Source organism: Miscanthus floridulus, unplaced genomic scaffold (assembly GCF_019320115.1).
Source record: "Miscanthus floridulus cultivar M001 unplaced genomic scaffold, ASM1932011v1 os_1466_1_2, whole genome shotgun sequence".
Classification (NCBI taxonomy): domain Eukaryota; kingdom Viridiplantae; phylum Streptophyta; class Magnoliopsida; order Poales; family Poaceae; genus Miscanthus; species Miscanthus floridulus.
In genome coordinates, this window is record NW_027097738.1 from 1,741 (window position 1) to 23,516 (window position 21,776).

Genomic DNA, 21,776 nt, shown 5'->3' on the forward strand with positions numbered 1-21,776 from the left:
CAAGTAAACGAGGAGCATGCAAGTCGTACGTGTCGAAGAGATCGAGTACATACAGTCGACCACCAAGGGTCAGTTAGGAAGAGAGTACATCAGTCACTAGAACGTTACAGTTATAGAGAAGCAGTGTTGAGCGGGTACCCGAAAGGCTCGATCGATCGACTGCATGCATGCATGGTACCATCTCGATCGGTGGTTGGTCCAAACGTTGCTCAGTTTCAAAGGAAAGAGACGAGACCCATCCAGGGGCATGACCTCCATGAGCTGATCGAGCAGGAGGAGCCGAGCAACGAGACGAAGTACGTGGTCGTTGGCTTTGTTGGGTTAGTTGCCTTGCCATTGCCATTGCCATTGCCATCTTGCCCTCTTGCTTGTGGGCCTCCGTCTCCATCTGCAGATCTCCGTGGCGGTGGCGCTTAATTTCCTCATGCATGCCACAGTTGGATATGCCTCTCGCCCTGGCGCGTGCCTGCGCTCGAAACGATGGTAGAAGAAGGCCAGAAGGGGAACGAGAACGATGGATGATACGTATGCAGCACGGTCCACGGGAGTGCTGCTTCCATGCACAGGAGAGGAGGAGACGAGAGGTGTCACTGTCGCGCCCAAACTACTCGCACTAGTTATTGGGAGACGTCAGCCGTCAAAGCCCAAACCTGCCGCGTCCTCCTGCCCGGTGGGCTATTTCTTTCTATTCTATTCGTTCGCCGCCTACCCAACCCTTGGCCGCATGCACAGGAGCACGACGAAGGGCGATTGTTTTTTCCCTGGCAGTGGCAGCCGGGGTGTGCCGCCTGCCGCCGTGCCCAGCCCGTTCACCGCGGTGCAGGGCGGACCGGCGGAGGCGTCGTGCAGTCCAGAGTCCAGACTCCAATAATCCAAGTGGTTAGCGAGCGTCGTCCCTGGTGGCGTCATGTCATGCGGTTACCCCAAACCCAAACCCAAACCCCGTCTTTGACACGCGTGCGCGTGGAACGGAAAGGAGGGAACGCAACGCGACGGGGATAGGGGAGGGAGGACGCAGGGAGACACGGGTCCAAGGGTGCGTGACCACGAAGCAAAACGCCAACCACAAACCCGTCGGTACTTGTCTTATGACCACATAGATATAAGACCAGTTCGACAACGCATCGGAAACTCGCAAAATGTCACGAGCACGCTGCGCGCAGGCCCTCGTGAGTCGTGATGGACGAGTTCGCCCACACCTAGCCGGGGCCAGTCAGACAACGCATCGGAAACTCGCAAAATGTCACGAGCACGCTGCGCGCAGGCCCTCACGAGTCATGATGGAAGACAGCCAGTGCGGCCAAGCAAGCATGCGCGTACCAAGCCTCAGCTGTTGGCTGTTGCGCGCGCGCCATATGCGAACGTCTCGCAGCATATCGACTCGAGTATACCGTGTGCCGGCAGGAGCGCATGCGCACACAAGACACAACACGCAGGGTTATGGACCGTGGTCAACAGCAGCTGATATCGCATCATTATCATTAGTTTAATAAACTTCGGATATAGAGGACATTAGGTTCCTCCATCCATGTCATGTGGGAGAGATGCGGATGCCGCGCAGCCACGTGATCTCACGACAACGTGCGTGCGTGCGTGCGTCAGCTGTCAGCCAGTCAGACTGCCTAACGGCGCCTGCCCATCTATAGACTCTACAGTACAAGTACTGGTATTCTACTAGTAGCATCAACCTAGAACAGCGTCATGGTACAAGCTGCAATTACCATCGGCCGAATTTTTTATAATTTAGTCTTTTTTTTAGTTTCTCAAATAGATCTATGACGAAAAAAATTAGAAAATAGATCCTTAGCTCGGCGCCAGCGTCTCTGGTGTCGAGCTCCTGGGCACGGAGGATGACATGGCAGGGAGCTCGGCGCCAGTCACTCTGGCGCCGAGCTCGGCGCCGTAGATCTTGGCGTCGATCCTTTAATACCTACTGGGCCCGCGTCTTTCCTCTCTTCTTCTCCCCCTAGGATAGCCGCCACCGCCCTCGCTCGCGTCGCCCTCGCCCGCGCCGCGCCACGCCCTGCATGCCCAGCGGACGGCTCGTGCCCCTTGGCCGCGCCGCCCCCCGCCCCGCGCCACGCCCCGCGCCGCGCCCTGAGGCTGCGCGATGAGCTCGCTCAGTCTGCCAGCATCGTCCTCAGCCTCCTGCGCCCTGCATGCCCGTCTCTGCTAGAGCGATGAGCTCGCTCAGTCTGCCAGTGTCGTCCTCAGCCTCCTACGTCTGCATGCCCGCCTTTGCTAGAGCAATGAGCTCACTCAGTCTGCCAGTGTCGTCCTCATCCTCGTCCCCCTTATCAGACAACATAATCGGTGATTGAACGGTGCGACCAGCTCACGATCTATGCTCATCTAACTCCTTCTCCTCATACCTTGCACGAGCCACCTCTGCGGCATATTCCTCGCTGCAATCAATCCCTTCATGTATAAAATACAATCAGTTAGCAACGCGATTATATTACTTTTAAAATCAGGCAACGAAAAAGGCTTTCAAGCACTCACTGACATATAATGTAGGAACATGCTCGTTCAAGACATGCATCTATACTCTTGTCTCCCCCCTTGCCTCATTCCTTGCCCTCTCCTCCTTTAACGTCATCCGCCCCTCCAATCTCCATTTGTTAAGCCCAACAACGATCGGGTTGTAAATACCGCGCTGTCTAGCAAACTCACGCATCTTTTCTTTATGATGTTTAACGAATAGGTTGACGTAGTCAGGTCCATATCCCCTCTTTCGTGCAATTAGTTGCCTCTTCTTTAGTTCATCCAAGAATTTAGCTTGACCATCATAACATTCCCACCTGTATTTTCTAGTGCTCTGTTCAAAAGAAATATTATATCATATATGTCTTAGCAAAAGAAATAAAATATGATTCCATGTTTACCACAAAAATAACGAACCTCATCATACTCAATCATATGGCCGCAATAATGGCCTATTCCAAGCTCCGAAGGAACTAGACTATAGTTGGATTTAACACCACATTCGCACATGACATGAGGTATTTTGTAGATTACCCTTTCTTTCTTATTTTCCTTAACCCTTCGCGGTTCTTTCGGCCATTGGTTCTTAGGACCATACAATCATTCCTTGAAACGACACTTCGCCATTGAAAATACCTAAATAATGAGACATTAGTACATGAACACATATAGCTCAAGATTTGAACACATGCACTTTGCACTTACTTCATGCTTGTTTGGACACATAAACTCCAACGTATTCTCAGGGTTTATCACAGCTCGATCTCCGCAATCGCACAGAGGAGGTTCCTCGAGTCATCTAACTGCGGCTAGGTGCTTCTCCTTAGCCGTCATTGGCGGAGGGTTAGGGGGGTGGAACCCACCGCTTGAAGTGCTCACGTGGATGTCTCCCTCTAAACCAATCGTCGAAAAGGAGGTACCTAGGATCAAACTTGTCTGCATCGTCAATCCACTGAAAGAAAAAGCACCTCTCATGGTCCTACACAACGAGATTCCAATAAAATATTAGTAGAATGCATACACAAATAAAGAAAAAGCATAGTGAAAATAATTTCTTACATTAAAACGACTGCATGTGTAGAAGCAACGCGTCGCTGTATCTGGATATTTCGATTGAAAAACATAGGCCGAGAAACCACAGACACAGTTAGGGACAGGGAGGTCAGGAGGGATGGGGGCATCTTTGCTAGACGCGTCGGGGTATAATTCTCGAGGACGACCTCCCGTTTTCGCCAAAACTCCTCCCGAAATATTTCTTGCATCTAACAAAACGGATGTAATTTAACAAACATAAATCAAAACATCACAAATAAATATCAATGAGAACCATAACTACAATACAACCAATTTTGTTCTAAGAAACGAAAGCAGTTAATATTAAACCCTAAACCTAGGGTTTCCGATTTGATGCACAATAATGAACCCATAACATAACTACATGCGCCTAGATTTGCTAGCTTTTTTCATGCCTTGGCATCATCCAACGGTTGTATAATATATATATTGAGTGATACAATGAAATCCTAAGTGATAACGATTCTTAGGTTGAAAAATCCAACTAATATATACTGAATCGATACGAAAAAACTAGGAATGGAGCGAGGATACCTTGCTCTCGAAGATCTATGGATCAAATCAAGGTTTTCAAGGTACAATATGCAGATTCGTGAGGTAGGGTGAAGTGGGGAGAGAAAAAACCCGAGAGGGAGGAGAGAGAAGAGGAAGAACGCTCGGACAGGAAGGTTGGGCCGGGGTTAAATGCTGGAAGCTCGGCGCCAGTCACTCTGGAGCCGAGCTCGACGCCAAGCCGAGCTCGGCGCCAGAGTGACTGGCGCCGAGCTCCCTGCCATGCCATCCTCCGTGCCCAGGAGCTCGGCGCTAGAGACGCTAGCGCCGAGGTAGGCGCCAGCATCAATGGCGCCGAGCTAAGAGTCAATTTTATGAATTCTTTCCGCTATGGGGTCTATTTGTGAGAAACTTTCAAAAAGGGGCTAAATTGTAAAAAATTCGGTACCACCGCGCGGCAAACCGTCGCCCTGTTCCATTGAGCTACCTTTTGCAACAATGTTTTTCCTCTTACAACATTTCAACATAAACATCAGCATAAGCTAAATTTTAGCATAAGCGAATAGGGTAAGTATCTCTGTTCTTCCTTTCGATCCATGCGCGTGCAGTGTGCTTCAGCCTCAACCATCGTCTTCCGTTAATAACGAGCTTGCCTGAATCAACGTCTTATGCAGATAGTCAGCCTGTTCGCTAGTTGGTTTCTGGTCTGATAAGTCTGACTGGTGCTGGATTTGTTGTAAGAGAAAAATACTGTTGGCTGACTAATAAGCTCTGGCTGAAACCAACAAACGAACAGGCTGAGTATATACTACTCACGATTAACCATGTAATTATAGTGTGAGTTATTGGTGATGACCATACATTATTCAAAGATAGAGTTATGATTTGCATCATTTAATACTTAATACTTATTGTGTACCACTACCGCTCATACTAATAAAAGTTCTAAAAGAGTGGCTATTCTATATAGCCAACCCAATATACAGGGTGCTTTCTTGACAGCGTGCAGGACTGGCCCTCTTCTCCTTTGAGATTGAGAGACAGAGAGGGAAAAAAAAACTAATACCATAAACAAAAGCACGGCAGCGTCATCGATCGGGATCTGGCTGAATTGTGATTTGTGAACGCAAAGCCCCACATCTATAAATACCCAGCATCCAGCCAGCCAGCAATACAAGCCGGCTGGGTCTGGGAGCACTGCGACTGGGAGACGGAGACGGACAGGACGGATTCACGGATGCTTATTCCTGTGCCCCTGCCATGGTGAGTACTCCAGTGCGTGGTGGTAGCCTCGCCTTGGCCTCGGCCTCGGCGTCCCCACATTTTTATATGCTTGCTCGCCCGCCATGGATACCGAAACCACCGCAGCGGCGCCACTACGCGCCGTTCTCTCTCTCTCCCATCTTCAGCTTGCTTTTCTCTTTCCCCTCTTTCCCCGGTGGTGCGGGTGCTGAACTGCTGGTCTCTGCGTCCGCGTCCGGCGGGCAAGTGCGAAAGCTGCCAACTTTTTTTCCTGCTCGGTTTGTTCCTTCTCCAACCAGCCATACTACCACTTCTTCGCAAGTTCGCATCCATACTCTACCTCCCACCTGCACTGCACAGCGCAGCGCAGCGCCCTCCTTTATCTCACAACACAAATCAATCTTCTTGCGCGGGTGGGATACCGAAACGAAACCCTGTCTTTCTCATCGGTTACGGTTGCTAGGAAGAGATTGTAGATTCAGATTTGCCCTGTTCTTGTGCTTGTTTGCTTCCCCAGATTCTACTGCTATCTTCTTTCTAGCTGTGAGGCACTGAGACGAATCCGCTGCTGAATGTGTGTGCAATTATTGGGCCGTGGCAGGTGAGTGAGGCGCTGCTGGTATGCAGGAGCTAGGAGGTGGTAGGCAACAACCATACGAGGGCGAGCAGCAGAGCAGAGGCCCACTGCGCGTTCCGCGCCGAGCAGCACTGCCCAATCTCGCGCGGGGGAGGGATTTGTGAGCGCGGAGGCGCTAATCTTCGACGCAGAGGCGGCGGTAGCCATGCCGGAGTCCTGGAGACCCGCCGAGGCGAATGCCTCCTCGCAGCCGGCGGCAGGCACGTCCGGCCCCTCGGCTCGGAGCCAGGGCAGTGGCGCCAAGGGGGAATCCCGCGGTGCTGCGGAGGCGACGGCGACGGCGACGCGGGTGCCGTTCCACAAGCTGTTCGCGTTCGCGGACTCCACCGACGTGGCGCTCATGCTACTGGGCGCGCTCGGGGCCGTGGCCAACGGCGCCGCGATGCCCTTCATGACCGTGCTCTTCGGCAACCTCATCGACGCTTTTGGCGGCGCGCTCAGCATCCACGACGTCGTCAACCGGGTGTCCATGGTCTCTCTCGAGTTCATCTACCTCGCCATCGCCTCCGCCGTCGCCTCCTTCGTCCGTAAGTTCACCTCACACCCCAAGAGTCAGACACTGAGGACGCACGCAGACTAAGGCTGCTCAACTGTTTTCCGTCCGACCAGAGGTGACCTGCTGGATGATCACGGGCGAGCGTCAGGCGGCGCGGATACGGAACCTGTACCTCAAGACAATCCTGAGGCAGGAGATCGCCTTCTTCGACAAGTACACCAGCACCGGCGAGGTCGTGGGCAGGATGTCCGGCGACACGGTGCTGATCCAGGACGCCATGGGCGAGAAGGTCGGCAAGTTCATCCAGCTGGTGGTGACCTTCCTCGGCGGCTTCATCGTCGCCTTCGCGCAGGGCTGGCTGCTCACCCTGGTCATGATGGCGACCATCCCGCCGCTCGTCGTGGCGGGCGCGGTCATGTCCAACGTCGTGACCAAGATGGCGTCCCTAGGCCAGGCGGCCTACGCGGAGTCGTCGGTGGTGGTGGAGCAGACCATCGGTTCCATCAGGACGGTGAGCACACAACCGAATCCATCCCCCTAATAGACACATGACCCTGAAGCGCTCCCAACAGATCCATGTGACCATGACTGCTGCTGCAGGTTGCGTCTTTCACCGGCGAGAAACGGGCGGTGGAGAAGTACAACAAGTCCTTGAAGAACGCGTACAAGTCTGGCATCCGAGAGGGCCTTGCCACTGGGCTTGGCATGGGCACCGTCATGGTGCTCCTCTTCTGCGGCTACTCGCTGGGGATTTGGTATGGCGCTAAGTTGATCCTGGAGAAGGGGTACACCGGAGCCAAGGTCATGAACGTGATCTTTGCAGTCCTCACTGGTTCTCTGTAAGTTCAATATTCATTTCTAAGCTGCATATGGTTCAGTAATCTTTGTACTCCATGCCACATTAGCAGTAATGAAATATATATTCAGTTCCTATTCTTCCAGTTTAACAGTAGGTCCTGTAGTTCAGTCATTTTCTTGTTTCGTGATCCTGGGAATATCCGAAACCACTGCATTTGGTAGCTGGCGCATGATCAAGGTAACGGTGCTGTGTGTAACCACTCAGTTAATCATCTGTACTTAGAAGTTGTTACTGCAAAGGGTGGTTGCAACAGATAAAGCTTTCATGTTTATGATGATTTGGACGCGTTAGGTGGCCATACGTGCCTTTTCAGAAAATAAAACCACCTTGTTATCGTGGGAAAATTGCTTAACGGACTTGAGCAGGTTGACCAGTTCAAGCCACTCATGGAGCCGTCCCTTCTCTCTCAAGTTAGTAGTACATTGGACTATTGCTAACTAACAACTCCTATCGGCAGGCCAACCCAAAATACTTTCCTCGTTCAACAAAAATAGATGGCATCCATGTAACCTAAAAAATCAACTCAAAATTGTACAGTGCAGCCTAAAATGAATTGGTTTCAGCTGTTGAGAATATATATGTTCTTTTGCCTGCCCTCACCCCGCCCCTCCTCTCTCTCTCTCTCTAATATCCTGACTGTTTTTCAGTTAATGTTTTATGCTTCATCTGATACCTGACATCTTTTACCGTATTCACCAGGGCTCTAGGTCAGGCGTCTCCAAGCATGAAAGCGTTTGCAGGTGGGCAGGCCGCTGCATACAAGATGTTTGAGACGATCAACAGAACACCAGAAATCGACGCGTACAGCACCACAGGAAGGAAGCTGGAGGACATTCGAGGGGATATTGAGTTTAGGGATGTCTATTTCTCCTATCCAACAAGGCCTGATGAGCAAATATTCAAGGGTTTCTCCCTCACTATACCTAGTGGCATGACAATTGCATTGGTAGGACAGAGTGGGAGTGGTAAATCCACGGTCATCAGCCTAATCGAAAGGTTTTATGATCCTCAGCTTGGCGATGTTCTGATAGATGGTGTGAATCTCAAGGAGTTCCAGTTAAGGTGGATCAGAAGTAAAATCGGCCTTGTCAGCCAGGAGCCAGTCCTTTTTGCTGCCAGCATAAAAGAGAACATAGCTTATGGGAAAGACAACGCGACGGATCTCGAAATTAGAGCTGCTGCTGAGCTTGCCAATGCTGCCAAATTCATAGATAAAATGCCTCAGGTCAGAATGCTGTTCAAGCAGCAAGCTTTACATCTCCCAGTGTTTTTTGTTTTTGTTTTTTAATTAAGAAACAGGAGGTGCTGTGCCCCTACTGGTTATATTTTAATATAAAAATAAAATAAAATACAATTTAATTTCTCAGTGGCTCGGTTAGTTATGCAGCATGCATTGAGATCTCTTCTGTTTCTGATATTTTCATAGGGTTTTGATACTTCGGTTGGTGAGCATGGGACACAGCTTTCTGGTGGACAGAAGCAAAGAATTGCCATTGCAAGGGCTATTCTGAAAGATCCACGAATCCTACTATTGGATGAAGCTACTAGCGCACTGGATGCCGAGTCTGAAAGGATTGTGCAGGAAGCTCTTGACAGGGTCATGACAAATAGGACGACAGTCATAGTTGCACACCGTCTGAGCACTGTTCGAAATGCTGACACCATTGCTGTTATTCATCAAGGAACACTAGTTGAAAAAGGTATATTGTGAAACACCAATATCAAAAATCATCATTTGCCAGTCTTTGATTGCTCAATGCATCTTTGCTTAACCATTTAACATTTTGGACCAGGTCCACACAATGAGCTTCTAAGAGATCCAGAAGGGGCTTATAGCCAACTGATAAGGCTACAGGAAGCAAACCAGCAGAACAATCGGAAGGGTGATGCCAATGCTCGTCCAGGCAAACAAATGTCAATAAATAAGTCAGCTAGCAGGAGGTCATCCCGTGATAACAGTAGCCACCATTCATTCTCGGTACCATTCGGTATGCCTCTTGGGATTGATATTCAGGATGGTTCATCTAACAAACTGTGTGACGAGATGCCACAGGAAGTGCCTCTCAGCCGGCTTGCATCTCTTAACAAGCCAGAGATCCCAGTCCTTATACTAGGTTCCATTGCCTCAGTCATCAGTGGGGTTATCTTCCCAATCTTTGCGATACTCCTGTCAAATGTGATAAAAGCATTCTATGAGCCTCCACATCTTCTAAGGAGGGATTCACAGTTCTGGGCTTCCATGTTCTTGGTGTTTGGTGCAGTGTACTTCTTGTCACTCCCTGTCGGTTCGTACCTTTTCTCCATAGCAGGGTGCAGGTTGATTAGAAGGATCCGACTGATGACATTTGAGAAGGTGGTAAATATGGAGATTGAATGGTTTGATCACCCAGAAAACTCAAGTGGAGCAATCGGTGCAAGGCTGTCAGCTGATGCAGCAAAAGTTAGAGGACTTGTGGGAGATGCTCTTCAATTGGTTGTGCAAAACTCTTCGACATTAGTCGCTGGTTTGGTAATTGCATTTGTATCAAACTGGGAGCTATCCCTCATCATCTTAGCTTTAATACCACTCATTGGCCTAAATGGATGGATCCAGATGAAGTTTATTCAGGGTTTCAGTGCAGATGCAAAGGTCTGTTCCCTTGTACTGGACTGCCTGTGCCTTAGATTTATTGTCTATTGCATCAGACTTCATTTAGTTATTTGTGAATGCAGATGATGTATGAAGAGGCAAGCCAGGTGGCTAATGATGCAGTAAGCAGCATAAGAACAGTGGCCTCATTCTCAGCTGAAGAGAAGGTCATGGATTTGTACAAGAGGAAATGTGAAGGTCCCCTAAGAACAGGAATCAGGACAGGGATTATAAGTGGAATCGGTTTTGGAGTTTCCTTTTTCTTGCTATTTGGGGTATATGCAGCTAGCTTTTATGCTGGTGCTCGGCTTGTTGAGGACAGGAAGACAACCTTTCCTAAAGTTTTCAGGGTAAGTACTGATAATTTTTTTTAACTTCATCTGGCTTTCATATTAAGGAAGAAAGAAATGCTTGACAGGACTACAAAATGTGAAGCAACATGGTTTGGGTTATCCTTTTTTTTTTAAAAACGTGATTTGGAGTGAGTACCTTGTAGCTTCCAAATGAAGAGCTCTAAAAATGTGTCCTTCTATATGCAGGTTTTTCTTGCTCTTGCAATGGCGGCAATTGGAGTGTCGCAATCAAGTACCCTTACATCGGATTCTTCCAAAGCAAAATCAGCTGCATCTTCTATATTTGCAATTGTAGACCGAAAATCAAGGATAGACCCAAGTGAGGATGCTGGGGTGACTGTTGAGACACTACGGGGAAATATCGAATTCCAGCATGTTAGCTTCAGGTATCCAACCAGGCCAAATGTTCAGATTTTTCGGGACCTTTGCTTGACAATTCATGCTGGAAAGGCAAGTGATCTTCTAATGTATAAATCCTGTATTGAGTTAACAATGTTTATGATTACAAGTATAACAATTCTATTATTTGTTTTCAGACTGTTGCGCTTGTTGGAGAGAGTGGTAGTGGCAAATCAACAGCAATTTCATTGCTTCAGAGGTTCTATGACCCAGATGTAGGCCACATACTACTAGATGGCGTGGACATACAGAAGTTCCAGCTTAGGTGGTTAAGGCAACAAATGGGCCTGGTTAGTCAAGAACCAACTTTGTTTAACGACACGATAAGGGCAAACATTGCCTATGGAAAAGATGGACAAGCAACAGAATCTGAGATCATATCTGCTGCAGAATTGGCAAACGCTCACAAATTTATCAGTTCGGCGCTCCAGGTTAGTTTCTTTCATCTGATGTCATCAAGAAATATTATATGTGGCTTTTCTATGCAATCAATCAAGCACCAAAAACTGTTGCTGAGGGAAGTGTCTACCTGAAAAATGCAGGGGTATGACACAATGGTTGGAGAGCGTGGAGCTCAGTTGTCAGGAGGGCAGAAGCAGCGTGTGGCAATCGCCCGTGCAATCGTGAAGGACCCTAGGATCCTGCTTCTGGACGAAGCGACTAGTGCACTGGATGCTGAATCCGAAAGGATCGTCCAGGACGCACTGGACAGGGTGATGGTGAACCGGACAACAGTGATCGTCGCTCACCGTCTGTCAACAATACAAAATGCAGATTTGATCGCGGTCGTGAGGAATGGGGTTATCATCGAGAAGGGAAAGCACGATGCCTTGATCAACATCAAGGATGGCGCGTATGCGTCCCTCGTCGCCCTTCACTCGGCAGCCTCTTCGTAGCAGGTGATAGTATGGGATCCTGCAAACGTCTGCTAAAACATATATGAACAGAGCTGGCACAACCTGTGTAGCAAGTCAGGTGCTAGTCTCTGTTCCTCTATTTGATGACATACATAATTGTTTTTTATACCTAAGCGGGGAAATGTTACAAATAGCAAGGGCCAAATGTAAATGCAAGGAGCTGGTCCTTAAGATAAATTTTTATAATTTTTATATAATATGTATATGTAGCTTCGAACATAGAAACCAAATAGATGATGGTTATGATATAACCTCTGATGTTCTTGCTGTCATTTCCCCCCTTTATAGCTTGCATGGAACTAATGATGACCCTGCTCAGGAAAGAAAGAGCAGCTCGGAAAGGTTCAGTCTCCTCATGCGAATTTATTTATCATCACCCCATATCAAGAAATCAATTGGAAATCAAATTAAGAAAAGGCCAAATTCAATCATTACAATTTAGAAGCATATAAAACTGTATAAGGTCTAACCATATGGCTGAAAAAAACTGAGATGAAACGCTGAAGAATGGCTTCTGCAGGCTATCAGGTTGCAACTTCCAAGATCTGGCCCAAAACAATATGTGTTTTTATGTGAAAGGAAATACTAAACAGAAACACAACTTTCGTTAATAAGGAAAACACCACTCAAGGGGCATCGTGATCGACTACCGAGTCTTTGAAACGCCAAGTAACTAGTAATCCAAGTGATTTCCATTTGGCTGACGGCATACTGACAACCAAACTATACACACGTGTTCCTCGCTCGCGCAAAAGAGCGCAAGAGTTAATTTGCATTTTCTGGCAAAACTTATTGAAACCTATGGGGAAAAATTTTATCGTAGCCCTCTCAATTTGCATTTTCTACAAACTAGAAATGCGTAGAACTAATCAGGCAATAGCATAAGGGCCCGTTCGTTTCTAGTCCGGAATAGCCTAGAACTGTTCCGGGCCTGAACCCATTCCATACTTTGTACTGGGTTGGAAATGTTCTTGGCCGTTCCAGGTCGGAAATGCCTAACCGAACGGGACCTAAGCGACTTTGGCTATCAACAATAACAACAGTAGGAGAAAAGACTTGGGGAATTTGTCAGCAAGTAAAACAATAAGGCAGACACGATTCCGGGAATGACCCCCGGGAACGATTCGATTCGTTACTCAATTTACGTAAGTTTTCCACGGCCGGAACTGTTCCTCGTGTCGTAGCGCTGTAACCGAACGGAGCCTTAAGCTTCATCGGATTAGAACTCACCTGAGGTCCTGAACCATGGTTGATGATTAAGGATGAACGCGGCAGGGTAAAGGCTCCGATGTCCCTTCGTAAATTTCTTCTCCCCATCAACAGCTCGGGCCTGTTGACAAAGGGCGGATCATCAACAGAGGGCGGTATTGCGAGCAGCACGGCTCTCCTCGTTGCCACGGAATTATGGAACCACAGGCGAAAACTGAGGACCAAAGCTCTAAAGCAGAACGAACCTCGTAGACGGCGCGGCTGGTCGTGACCACCAGATCTTCGCGCCGCCGTCCTCTAGCGATCACCGGCGCCCGGTTCTCCGTAATAAGTCAGGAGAGAACCTGACCTGAAGAACATCGCGCAGCGTTGCGCGGATCTCTCTCGCGCTCTCTATCTCCCTCGGGCAATAGATGGGGTTGGCTAGAATTTGTGTTGGAGCCGAGGAGCGTTGACATTGTCCGCCTTGTTTGCTCGAGGCAGATGAGATGGCGGAGTTGTTTTGACTTTGTGGAAGCGGATTGGGTGGGTTGGACGTTGTAGTTGCAAACGGCGATGGCGCCTTTGTTTGCTGCAAGTTGCAACGGGCGGCGGCTGGCCATGCGGTGGATATTATACCATCTACTATCTACGAGAATACTAGCGTTCTTTGCCCAGTTCAACCAACCGGTTCTTGTAAAAAGAAAACAAAAAAAAATCTCGCTATGGATGAATCCATTAGATTAATTATGGAATGTGTTTTCATAGCAAACTATCTTGGAGACATGAATGACAATTTATTATGCTAGTAGATCTTCAAGTCTCACTATGGTGAATCCATTAAATTAATTATGGAATGTATTTTCGTAGTAAACTATCTTGGAGATATGAACGACTATTTATTATAAACTAGTCAAAGTTAAGCTAGTTTGATTTGCGCAAATTTCATTGTTACGTCATTTATTAGACTAAGGTAGTGCCACTGAAAGGAACTCGAACCTGGATGTACAAATTATTTCCACCCCAGTATACCTAATTGCATCTCTGCCGACCAAGTCACAACATGTAAACTATTGTCCATGGTCTACTCATCTTGAGTTCGTTCATAACATAAAAAGATTAGAGTTTGTCTATCCTACACCCGATTGTTTTGGGACCCCAAAACACTCGATTCCTTTCTCTACCCATCTTCCTCCTCCCGATCTCAAGTAACATCTTTCAGCCAGTTTAATATGGGGAGCTGAGAACATGGTCTTTTTTTTGTGTGTGACTTGAACATGGTCTTGATTTGTGCATGAGAAAATAACTTCTGAAGTAGTGGTCTCATGCCAAGCATTAACAGCCAACCTATGCGCTGTACCTGTACTATTGAATTTTTTGCTGATCTCCATAGTGTGGGCTTTGAGTCCCTAGGTTGTGTTAGGGAAGTCCTAATGAAAAAAACTAGTAGTTTCTATAATATAGGATACCGCGCCAAAAAGTACTGTTTTTCAACCCATGGTTTCTATGAGTAATAACTATTTTCTTTTTCTCTCTCCCAACTCTATCTTTTCCTCCAATGGGAGTGCGACACGAGCTCCCTAGAAACTGGTGGTTTCTCCCCAATGGCGATTTCATGGTTTCTTAGTACATTGGGTCAAGAGTAGACCTGGTTTCTTCATGAAGAAACAATTTCTATGATTTTTGCTCTCTTTCTTCATTAATTACGTTGCCACATCAGCGTTTTGCCTACGTGGCAAGTCATTTAATGAGGATAGAAACCATCATCAATGCACCATTGGGACTGCCCTTATAGACTGCTACTCTTTGGATAAAATATCGTTCTGGCAGGCTTGGAAAGTACTTCCTATCGTTCTGGCAGGCTTGGAAAGTACTTCCTCTTTGTTTTAAATCATAAGTCGTTTTGACTTTTTTTTATTTATCTATTTTATTATGTATCTAGACATGTTATTATATAAGAACTACTCAATACTTCTCATTTCAAAATTGTACATATCTCAAAGCAGCCTATTTAATTAGTAGTTATTAAAAGAGGTTTGTTACTGTGCTTGGAGGAACCAATGGTCCCTCTCCTAAGAATAGAAAAACTAATTAATTATGTTTAAGAGCAGTTAAGTACTTTTCCTACATAGCAACTCCCTGAATCCCTAAGGCGGACGCCGGACGCTGGATTTCGCGAGCGCCAGCGGCCGCCGGCCTGAGCCGCCGAGTAGGAGCAGCCCCTCCACCGTGCACCGGGCGACGCCTCGCCTGGCGCCTGGTTGTCGAGCGCCCAAGCCCAGGCGACAACCCTGTTGGCTGCCCGCCCCATGTGGCCGCGCAAGCTGCGCGCCGGCACCCGCCGCCGCCAGCCCCAAAGAGCGCCAAGGTCCAGAGCAGTCAGGACGCTCCCTCAAAGCTCTGCTTGCTTTTAATTTGAGATTGAGCTGTTGTGCCATGACTTCCGGTCATGTCTTTCATGGATTCTACGGATCTTGCTTTGTGATTGAGTCTCTCAAAATACATTAATTTGCTTCTTGCTTCTGACGCTGAACCAACGACACGTGAATCATTTATTTGTGGAAAAAGTCACCATAAAACTCTTCACTGGTGGACTACTTCATCCTCAAACTATAAAACCGGATTTTCTACTTCTTAAATTTTGCAAAACCGGTCAAATAACCCTTCACTGAGCTATTTTGGAGGGTGGTTTTGCTACGGTGACGGTGGTTTATCTTTTTTATTTATATCCGCTGAATCTTTAAAAAATTATAGTAAGTCACAGAAAAATCATAAAATAGAAAATTTAATTTTGTTGGACTACACATGAGTAGATATACACAATGAATATATAATATGATATGCTTTAGTACAAAGTCTTTGCTATAGCTTTAGATCTATGCTTTTCTGTAATTAATTAGAATAATTTATAGTTGCAGCTTATATGGTCCAATTGTGGTAAAATTTTTATGGTGGGCTAATTTATAACTAAGTTATACATGATCCAATAAGTATGAAACTTTTACTATAGTTCAAGCATACAACAATTAGCTCACCATAAAAATTTCACCACAATTGTACCATAAACCCTACGACTATGAATTATTTCAATTAATTATAGAAAAGTATAAATCTAAAGCTACAACAAAAACCTTGTACTAAAGCATACCATATTATATGTTCACTGTGTAGATATACTTATGTGGAGTCCAACAAAATTGGATTTTTCATTTTATGATTTTTCTGTGATTTACTATGATTTTTCAAAGATTCAGCAGAAATAAATTAAAAAAGAAAAAACAAAACCACATACACTGTAGCAAAACCACCCATCCAAAACAGCTCGGGGATTATTTGACCGGTTTTAAAAAATTCAGAGGTAGAAAATCTAGTTTTATAGTTGGAAGGTGAAGTAATCTATCCTAAATAGTTGAGGGGTTATATAGATTTTTTCCTTGGTTGATTTGTTCCTTGAATTGGAATTTCCTAATTTGCTATACTGAATCAAAGGTACGTGAGCGACTGAACGTTGATTTCTGCTGAGTGAATTTTTTTCTCCCTAGCTCATGGGCTTACAAAGGTAGCTCGAGCCAATTACTGAGCCGAGCCCGTCGCGGCGCCCCCAACCCCAGCCCGCAGCTGTTGCTCCTGCACTGGAGGTCCACGATTGGACGGCTCGAGCTGGGGGTTGATGTCTACTCGACCATGGCTGGCGCGCCTACCTAGGCTAGCATTGGCCGGGGGTGGCGCGGCATTGGGGTGTCGTCGGGCGACCGTGGCAGCAGCCTGGCGGTGGGCAGCCGCGGTGGCGGCATACGAGCGGGCCAGGTGGGCAACTCCGATAAGAACAGAGACAGATAACGCACACGGGAAATGATGAGGAGCTGCTCAGATTGTGAAAATACTACAGTACCCTTGCGATTAAATTTGAAACTAGTTCCTGACCCACGTATTATAGGTTTTTGCCCACAACTTAAGTTATTCTGTATTGGTTCTTCTTATTTTATAATCATTAGATTTATTTAGATAGATGGCTTTAGTTTTTTCTAAACACTGTAAAATTCCTCTTATTAAAAATGTTTGCCTAAACTTTTTCCACGGGCCGCATATGCACGGGAGGATCGTCCTAACTAAATCTATTCCAGATTTCACCTTCCCTGATTTTCTTTGTTTCGATCTGGGTTTTCCCTATGCGCTAGCAGCCGACAAGGAGCGCACCTACACACCATGACCACGGCAGCACCTCTATCTCCCTCCTCGATGGTCATCCACAACGGCAGGGCACCTCCATCCCTGGACCAGTTTGTTTAGTGCATGAGGAGCTGTTCGGTTCTTGCCTGGAGAGGAGGTCCAACAGCACCATTCCATCGCTGCCCAGAGGCGAACTTGCGTCGACATGGAGACACGCGAGCCCCAGCGGCAATCGCTTGTGCACGACGACGTGAGGCCAGCGAGTCGTGCGGGCGACGGCATGGAGGCAGGAGAGCTCCGCGGCCCACGGCACGCACTCCGCATAGAGGTGAGCTCACGGCGGTGCGGAGGTAGGTGAGCCCTGACGGCAGCCACTCGTGCGCGACGACGCTAGGACAGCAAGCCGCTTCCGAGGCGCAGCGCTTGGCCGCTGGGCCTGCCAGGCACGACGCACTCGGCGCTCGGCCGACGGCCCTGCCAGGCGAGGCATGCTGCTGCCCACTCCGAGTCATGCGGTCGCTGCCTCCCAGCCACATAGAGGTTGATGCCTCCCTTCCGCGTCGTGCGGCCGATGTCTCCCTTCCACGTCGTGCAGGCGCCGCCACTGGGCCGCGCCTCCAAGCGCCACTGGTCCGTTGCCTCTGGTGAACTCTACACGCCGACGAGCCTCCATTCTCCCGAGCAGCAAGTAGATGTTGTGCTGTGCTGAAAGTGTACACATCTAGTACTTATTGCTGTACAATTGCCTTGAAGATTGATTGAGAAGAACGTCAGTTTTGAGTTGAATTCTGTCAGCTTCAACACTGCAGTTCAGACCTAGCAGTTTTGGTAGAAAATTGATTTGACTGATCAAATGTAATCCAAATGAGCTAAAATTATTACAGCGGTTAGAGGACTCATAGATTCACATCCCTACCAAATTTCATGCATATTGGACAAGTGGTCTGAGATATGAATTTTTCTCCAAGAACGACAGAATCTGAAAACTCACTGCTTGGAATTGGATTGCATTGAAACAATAAGATTAAGTTGGCTCTCAAGTTGGTCATGAAGAATCAGTAAAAATAAGAAGCATCAGTTTGGTCTAAAGGAGTTGCAATCAAATTACAAGCAGCAGCAAGTAGTTGCAACTAGTTGAAACTAGAAGAAATCAGGTGTAGGCTTTTAGAAACAGCAACGAGATAAATTGAAACTAGTTGACTTCAGCAGTTACATTTAGCAGCAATGAGTTAAAGTCAGTTGGAAATTGTTGAAATCAATTGGAAGCAAATGAAACCAGCTGAAACTAATTGGATTACAAGCAGCTTGAAAGAATTTAAAACCAGTTGGAATCTAGCAAAAACTTCTCCCTTGACCTCATATTGTTAATGTGGTGAAGTGTACTTTGTCCACTCTTGTATGCACAAATTAAAGGGGAGTTTAGACTATATTTGGTGAGACTAATGGTTTCTTTCAAGTTCAGGTTGAGTAGCCTCACACATTGGAGAAAGAAGAACATCAAAGTAGGATGGATGGTTCCTTTGGATTCTCTAAGTGCTTCATAATTATTCTAGGAGGTCTCAGTCTTTATAAACCAAATGCACCTGGTTTAGTGTCGGATGTCCCAATCCTTTAGTGGAACCAAATCTGAATGAGTTGGAGAAAAGAATTGAAGAGTGGACTTTCATTATTATTTCTCCTCTCAAGAGCTCATCAAGTACACATGATCCATCCCATTGATCACCTAGGATCTTGTCAACAAAGAGTGGTAACTCCTAGTTCACAATTTGCAAATTTCATGAATTTTACCTCTTGCTCTCTATGTGGGTTGCTTTAGATAAAGAAAGAACTAGGAAACCTAATATGGATCTTGGATGATCACAAGAACTCAATTTCACCACATTTCGTCAAGTGAGAACTATGGCCATCCAAATCATTGAAGTCTCATTTATGATGGTAATGACAATCAAAATTTGTGTGGTGATCTATCTACCTTGGTGGTGGTATGTTTTTGGCATAATTTCAATTATTACAAATTTGTTATGCCTTGACAAAGATATAGGATGAACTTCTCTAGACTCTTAAACTGACTCAAGTGCATTTCACAAGTAATTCAAGTACTTGATCCACATATTAAGGGGGAGCCCATTCTATGCCTTGTGTCTTTTGAGACTAATCTTTTCTTCTAGTGATTTGTGTAGTCTCTCGGTGAGAATGAGTTTCTCATGGGTACGCTACATTAACTCAATCCAAATTGGTAAAGTTATCTCTCATATTCATTTGGATTGCAATTTTTTATCTCTTAAGTAGCTACTCTCCATAATATAGCTTAAATTCCCTTGTTTGGACTTAGTTGACCAAAAGTACATATGTTCTTGCCTTCCACCATATATGTATGTATTTACACCAAAATTTGGAGAGAAGAGTGCGGGAATTCAAAGGCTTCCAAAATTGTGCCCATCAAGGAATCGATTGCATGAGGATGACGTCAGCAGATAGCGATGATGAGCTATGGTTGGCACCAGAAAATTGTATATCGGACTCTACAAAAAGAGAAAGATTAGGGTCCAAGTTATCTTAAATTAGGGATGTTTTCTTCTATGCCAAAGTTTGTAACAAGTCGTGCTCGAGTAGGATTCATGTTTAGGCTCTAGGTATAAATATCAGACCCCCGGCTATTGTAAAAGACACACAATCAATCAAATACAAGTTACTTACTTTTTTCAGCTCCGGCCACCCCTTAGGAGTAGGAGTAGAGTAGATCTTGGTGAGTTCTTCAACAAGTATGGCTGCATCGATCCGGTCGACCTCCACTATTTGTCTATAAGTACCGTCATGGCTTATACTTCTGTTCGTACAACTGTATTGATCTGGTCGACCTCCACTGCGACTCTGGTATAAGCTAGTTATCGACTCTTGTCTAGTTCAAGTATGGCTGCATCGATCCGGTCAACCTCCACTGCTCGAACTAGATTAAGGTCAAGTTATCGGCTCTATCTAAGGGTGGCGTTCCTTCGGATAGATTCATTAAGTTACCGATATTGCTTATTACTTCCATTATTTATTTAATTACAATAATATCACTTTGCTCGATTGGGATTGATCTAGATCGGCCTTATATCTTGTTTAACCCATCGTTTGTTAATCTAAATTGATCTAATCTACACTTTAAATGATGAGTTGTGTTTTATCGGCTAGTTATTCTTATGAATATGCTGGAATCGATTGTTTAGTCGATCTCCTTTCATATCGGCTCTCAGAGCCGCACATTCGAGACTGTTTGACAACACTGGCATGTTCTGCCTTAAATTACTGATTAGCTTTCTCTCCTTGTCAATTGTAGTGTCAAATTGACTAACAAGTCTCAGGAGGAGTGCGCAGGATTGACCATCCCTGCGCTAAAGCTAGGCGGATCTCTAGCTCCATCGAGCGGACCCTTCCGGCTTGCTCGTGTGCCCTCGGCACGGGATGAAATTTCCATGTCGACACATGTTTCTAGCATGCCCGGTGGGACCCCACAATCGTCATGGTGGTTCACAACAACAATGACATCCATATGGTACATTATGAAGATCTACCTGATGGAGACAAAGGTGTCATCAGCAAAGCTACAGAAGAATTTCAGAACAAATGTTTGTTGTCCTACACCAAAACAGGTGACGACATAATTGTTCAGAAATTTCCACTACCAAGAGTTTTATTACATGGGTAGACAGATATAGTTGAAGCTGAAGACAGACGTTTCTTTATGGAAATTGTGGATAAATCTGTTCGTGTTGCCATATCAAGCCATAATAAAGCTTTCTTAGACACATTCCACAATGCCATGAAAGAAGCGATTCATGGGTTTCCAGTTGGTCAAGTTAGGCCGACTTATTACAACATTCTAGATTCGTCGACCCAAGGGACTAATCAAGTCGGTACCAGCCATCAAGAAGCAGCACCAGCTAGTAATGGTGATGTCTAGGCAGTTCAGGGTTCACCTAAACAAGCTCAAGGTACTACTACAAATCAGATACAGTATAATCCTAGATCATCAGTACAACATGTGCAACAGCCAGCGGGCAATGTTAGAACCAGGTGATTAATTTTGGCACATCAGGCCACATACCGTCGTCGGCTCAAAAAATAGCACCATCAATTCAAAGGATCCGTAGAGATATAGATCCTCATGTCTACAATCAGAGACTTCAAGCAGCAAGCCAGCAAAGGACCCAGCAGATAGAGATTCCATAAGGGTATCATTATGGCATAGATTATAACACCCTTAACATGATTCCAAATATAGGGTATCAAGGCACACGGGATTTCAATCCACAGATGGGTCAGCAGGTGCAGAGAAATCCAAATTCACATGCTGATGAGTTGTTGCTAAAGGTGACCAAGATAATGAAGAATCAATTTGGTCTGAAGCCAAAAGGGCTGACCTTTTCGTACAAACGCCCATATCCAAAATGGTATGATTTGGCCGCCCTTCCTGCAAATTATAGGTTTCCAGAGTTTACCAAGTTCACTGGTCAAGATAGTACAAGCATGATAGAACATGTCTGCCGGTATCTTACACAATTGGGCGAGGCATTAGTTGAGGAGGCCCATCGAGTTTGTTTCTTTTTCTTGTCCCTGTCAGGGCCAGCCTTCACTTGGTTTTCATCATTGTTGGTCAACTCCATTACCAACTGGGTTGACCTCGAGAAGAAATTTCATACATATTTTTATACTAGGACTGTAGAAAAGAAGATTACTGATCTGACAACTATAAGGCAGAAGACTAATGAATCGAGCACTGAGTTTCTTCAGAGGTTCCGAGAAACTAGGAACTTATGCTTCTCCTTAAATTTGGCTAATGATCAACTAGCT

General features: G+C 46.1%; 1 protein-coding gene and 1 long non-coding RNA gene across 5 annotated transcripts; one reads left to right on the forward strand and one right to left on the reverse strand.

The window, feature by feature from the left end:
- Positions 1 to 1,944: 1,944 nt before the first annotated feature.
- LOC136534075 (uncharacterized) lies at positions 1,945 to 13,385 on the reverse strand. 2 transcript variants are annotated; one of them, XR_010778652.1, is made up of 7 exons: positions 13,037 to 13,385; positions 12,813 to 12,912; positions 3,544 to 3,746; positions 3,190 to 3,463; positions 2,902 to 3,120; positions 2,503 to 2,818; positions 1,945 to 2,418 (listed from the first exon to the last, which is right to left on the reverse strand). It is a non-coding gene; the product is annotated as an uncharacterized lncRNA (long non-coding RNA). The 2 variants fall into 2 exon arrangements; XR_010778651.1 differs by lacking the exons at positions 1,945 to 2,418; positions 2,503 to 2,818; positions 2,902 to 3,120; positions 3,190 to 3,463; positions 3,544 to 3,746 and adding an exon at positions 11,966 to 12,127.
- Positions 5,182 to 11,841, forward strand: LOC136534074 (ABC transporter B family member 21-like). 3 transcript variants are annotated; one of them, XM_066526556.1, is made up of 11 exons: positions 5,182 to 5,313; positions 5,894 to 6,456; positions 6,539 to 6,936; positions 7,026 to 7,264; positions 7,984 to 8,509; positions 8,711 to 8,984; positions 9,078 to 9,913; positions 9,997 to 10,263; positions 10,453 to 10,716; positions 10,803 to 11,096; positions 11,208 to 11,841. In XM_066526556.1, the coding sequence occupies exons 2-11, from the start codon at positions 6,075 to 6,077 to the stop codon at positions 11,559 to 11,561; spliced, it is 3,834 nt and encodes a 1,277-aa protein (XP_066382653.1). In that variant the 5' UTR covers positions 5,182 to 5,313; positions 5,894 to 6,074; the 3' UTR covers positions 11,562 to 11,841. The 3 variants fall into 3 exon arrangements, with proteins under 3 accessions (XP_066382653.1, XP_066382654.1, XP_066382655.1); XM_066526557.1 differs by lacking the exon at positions 5,182 to 5,313 and adding an exon at positions 5,335 to 5,570; XM_066526558.1 differs by lacking the exon at positions 5,182 to 5,313 and adding an exon at positions 5,601 to 5,705.
- Positions 13,386 to 21,776: the final 8,391 nt, after the last annotated feature.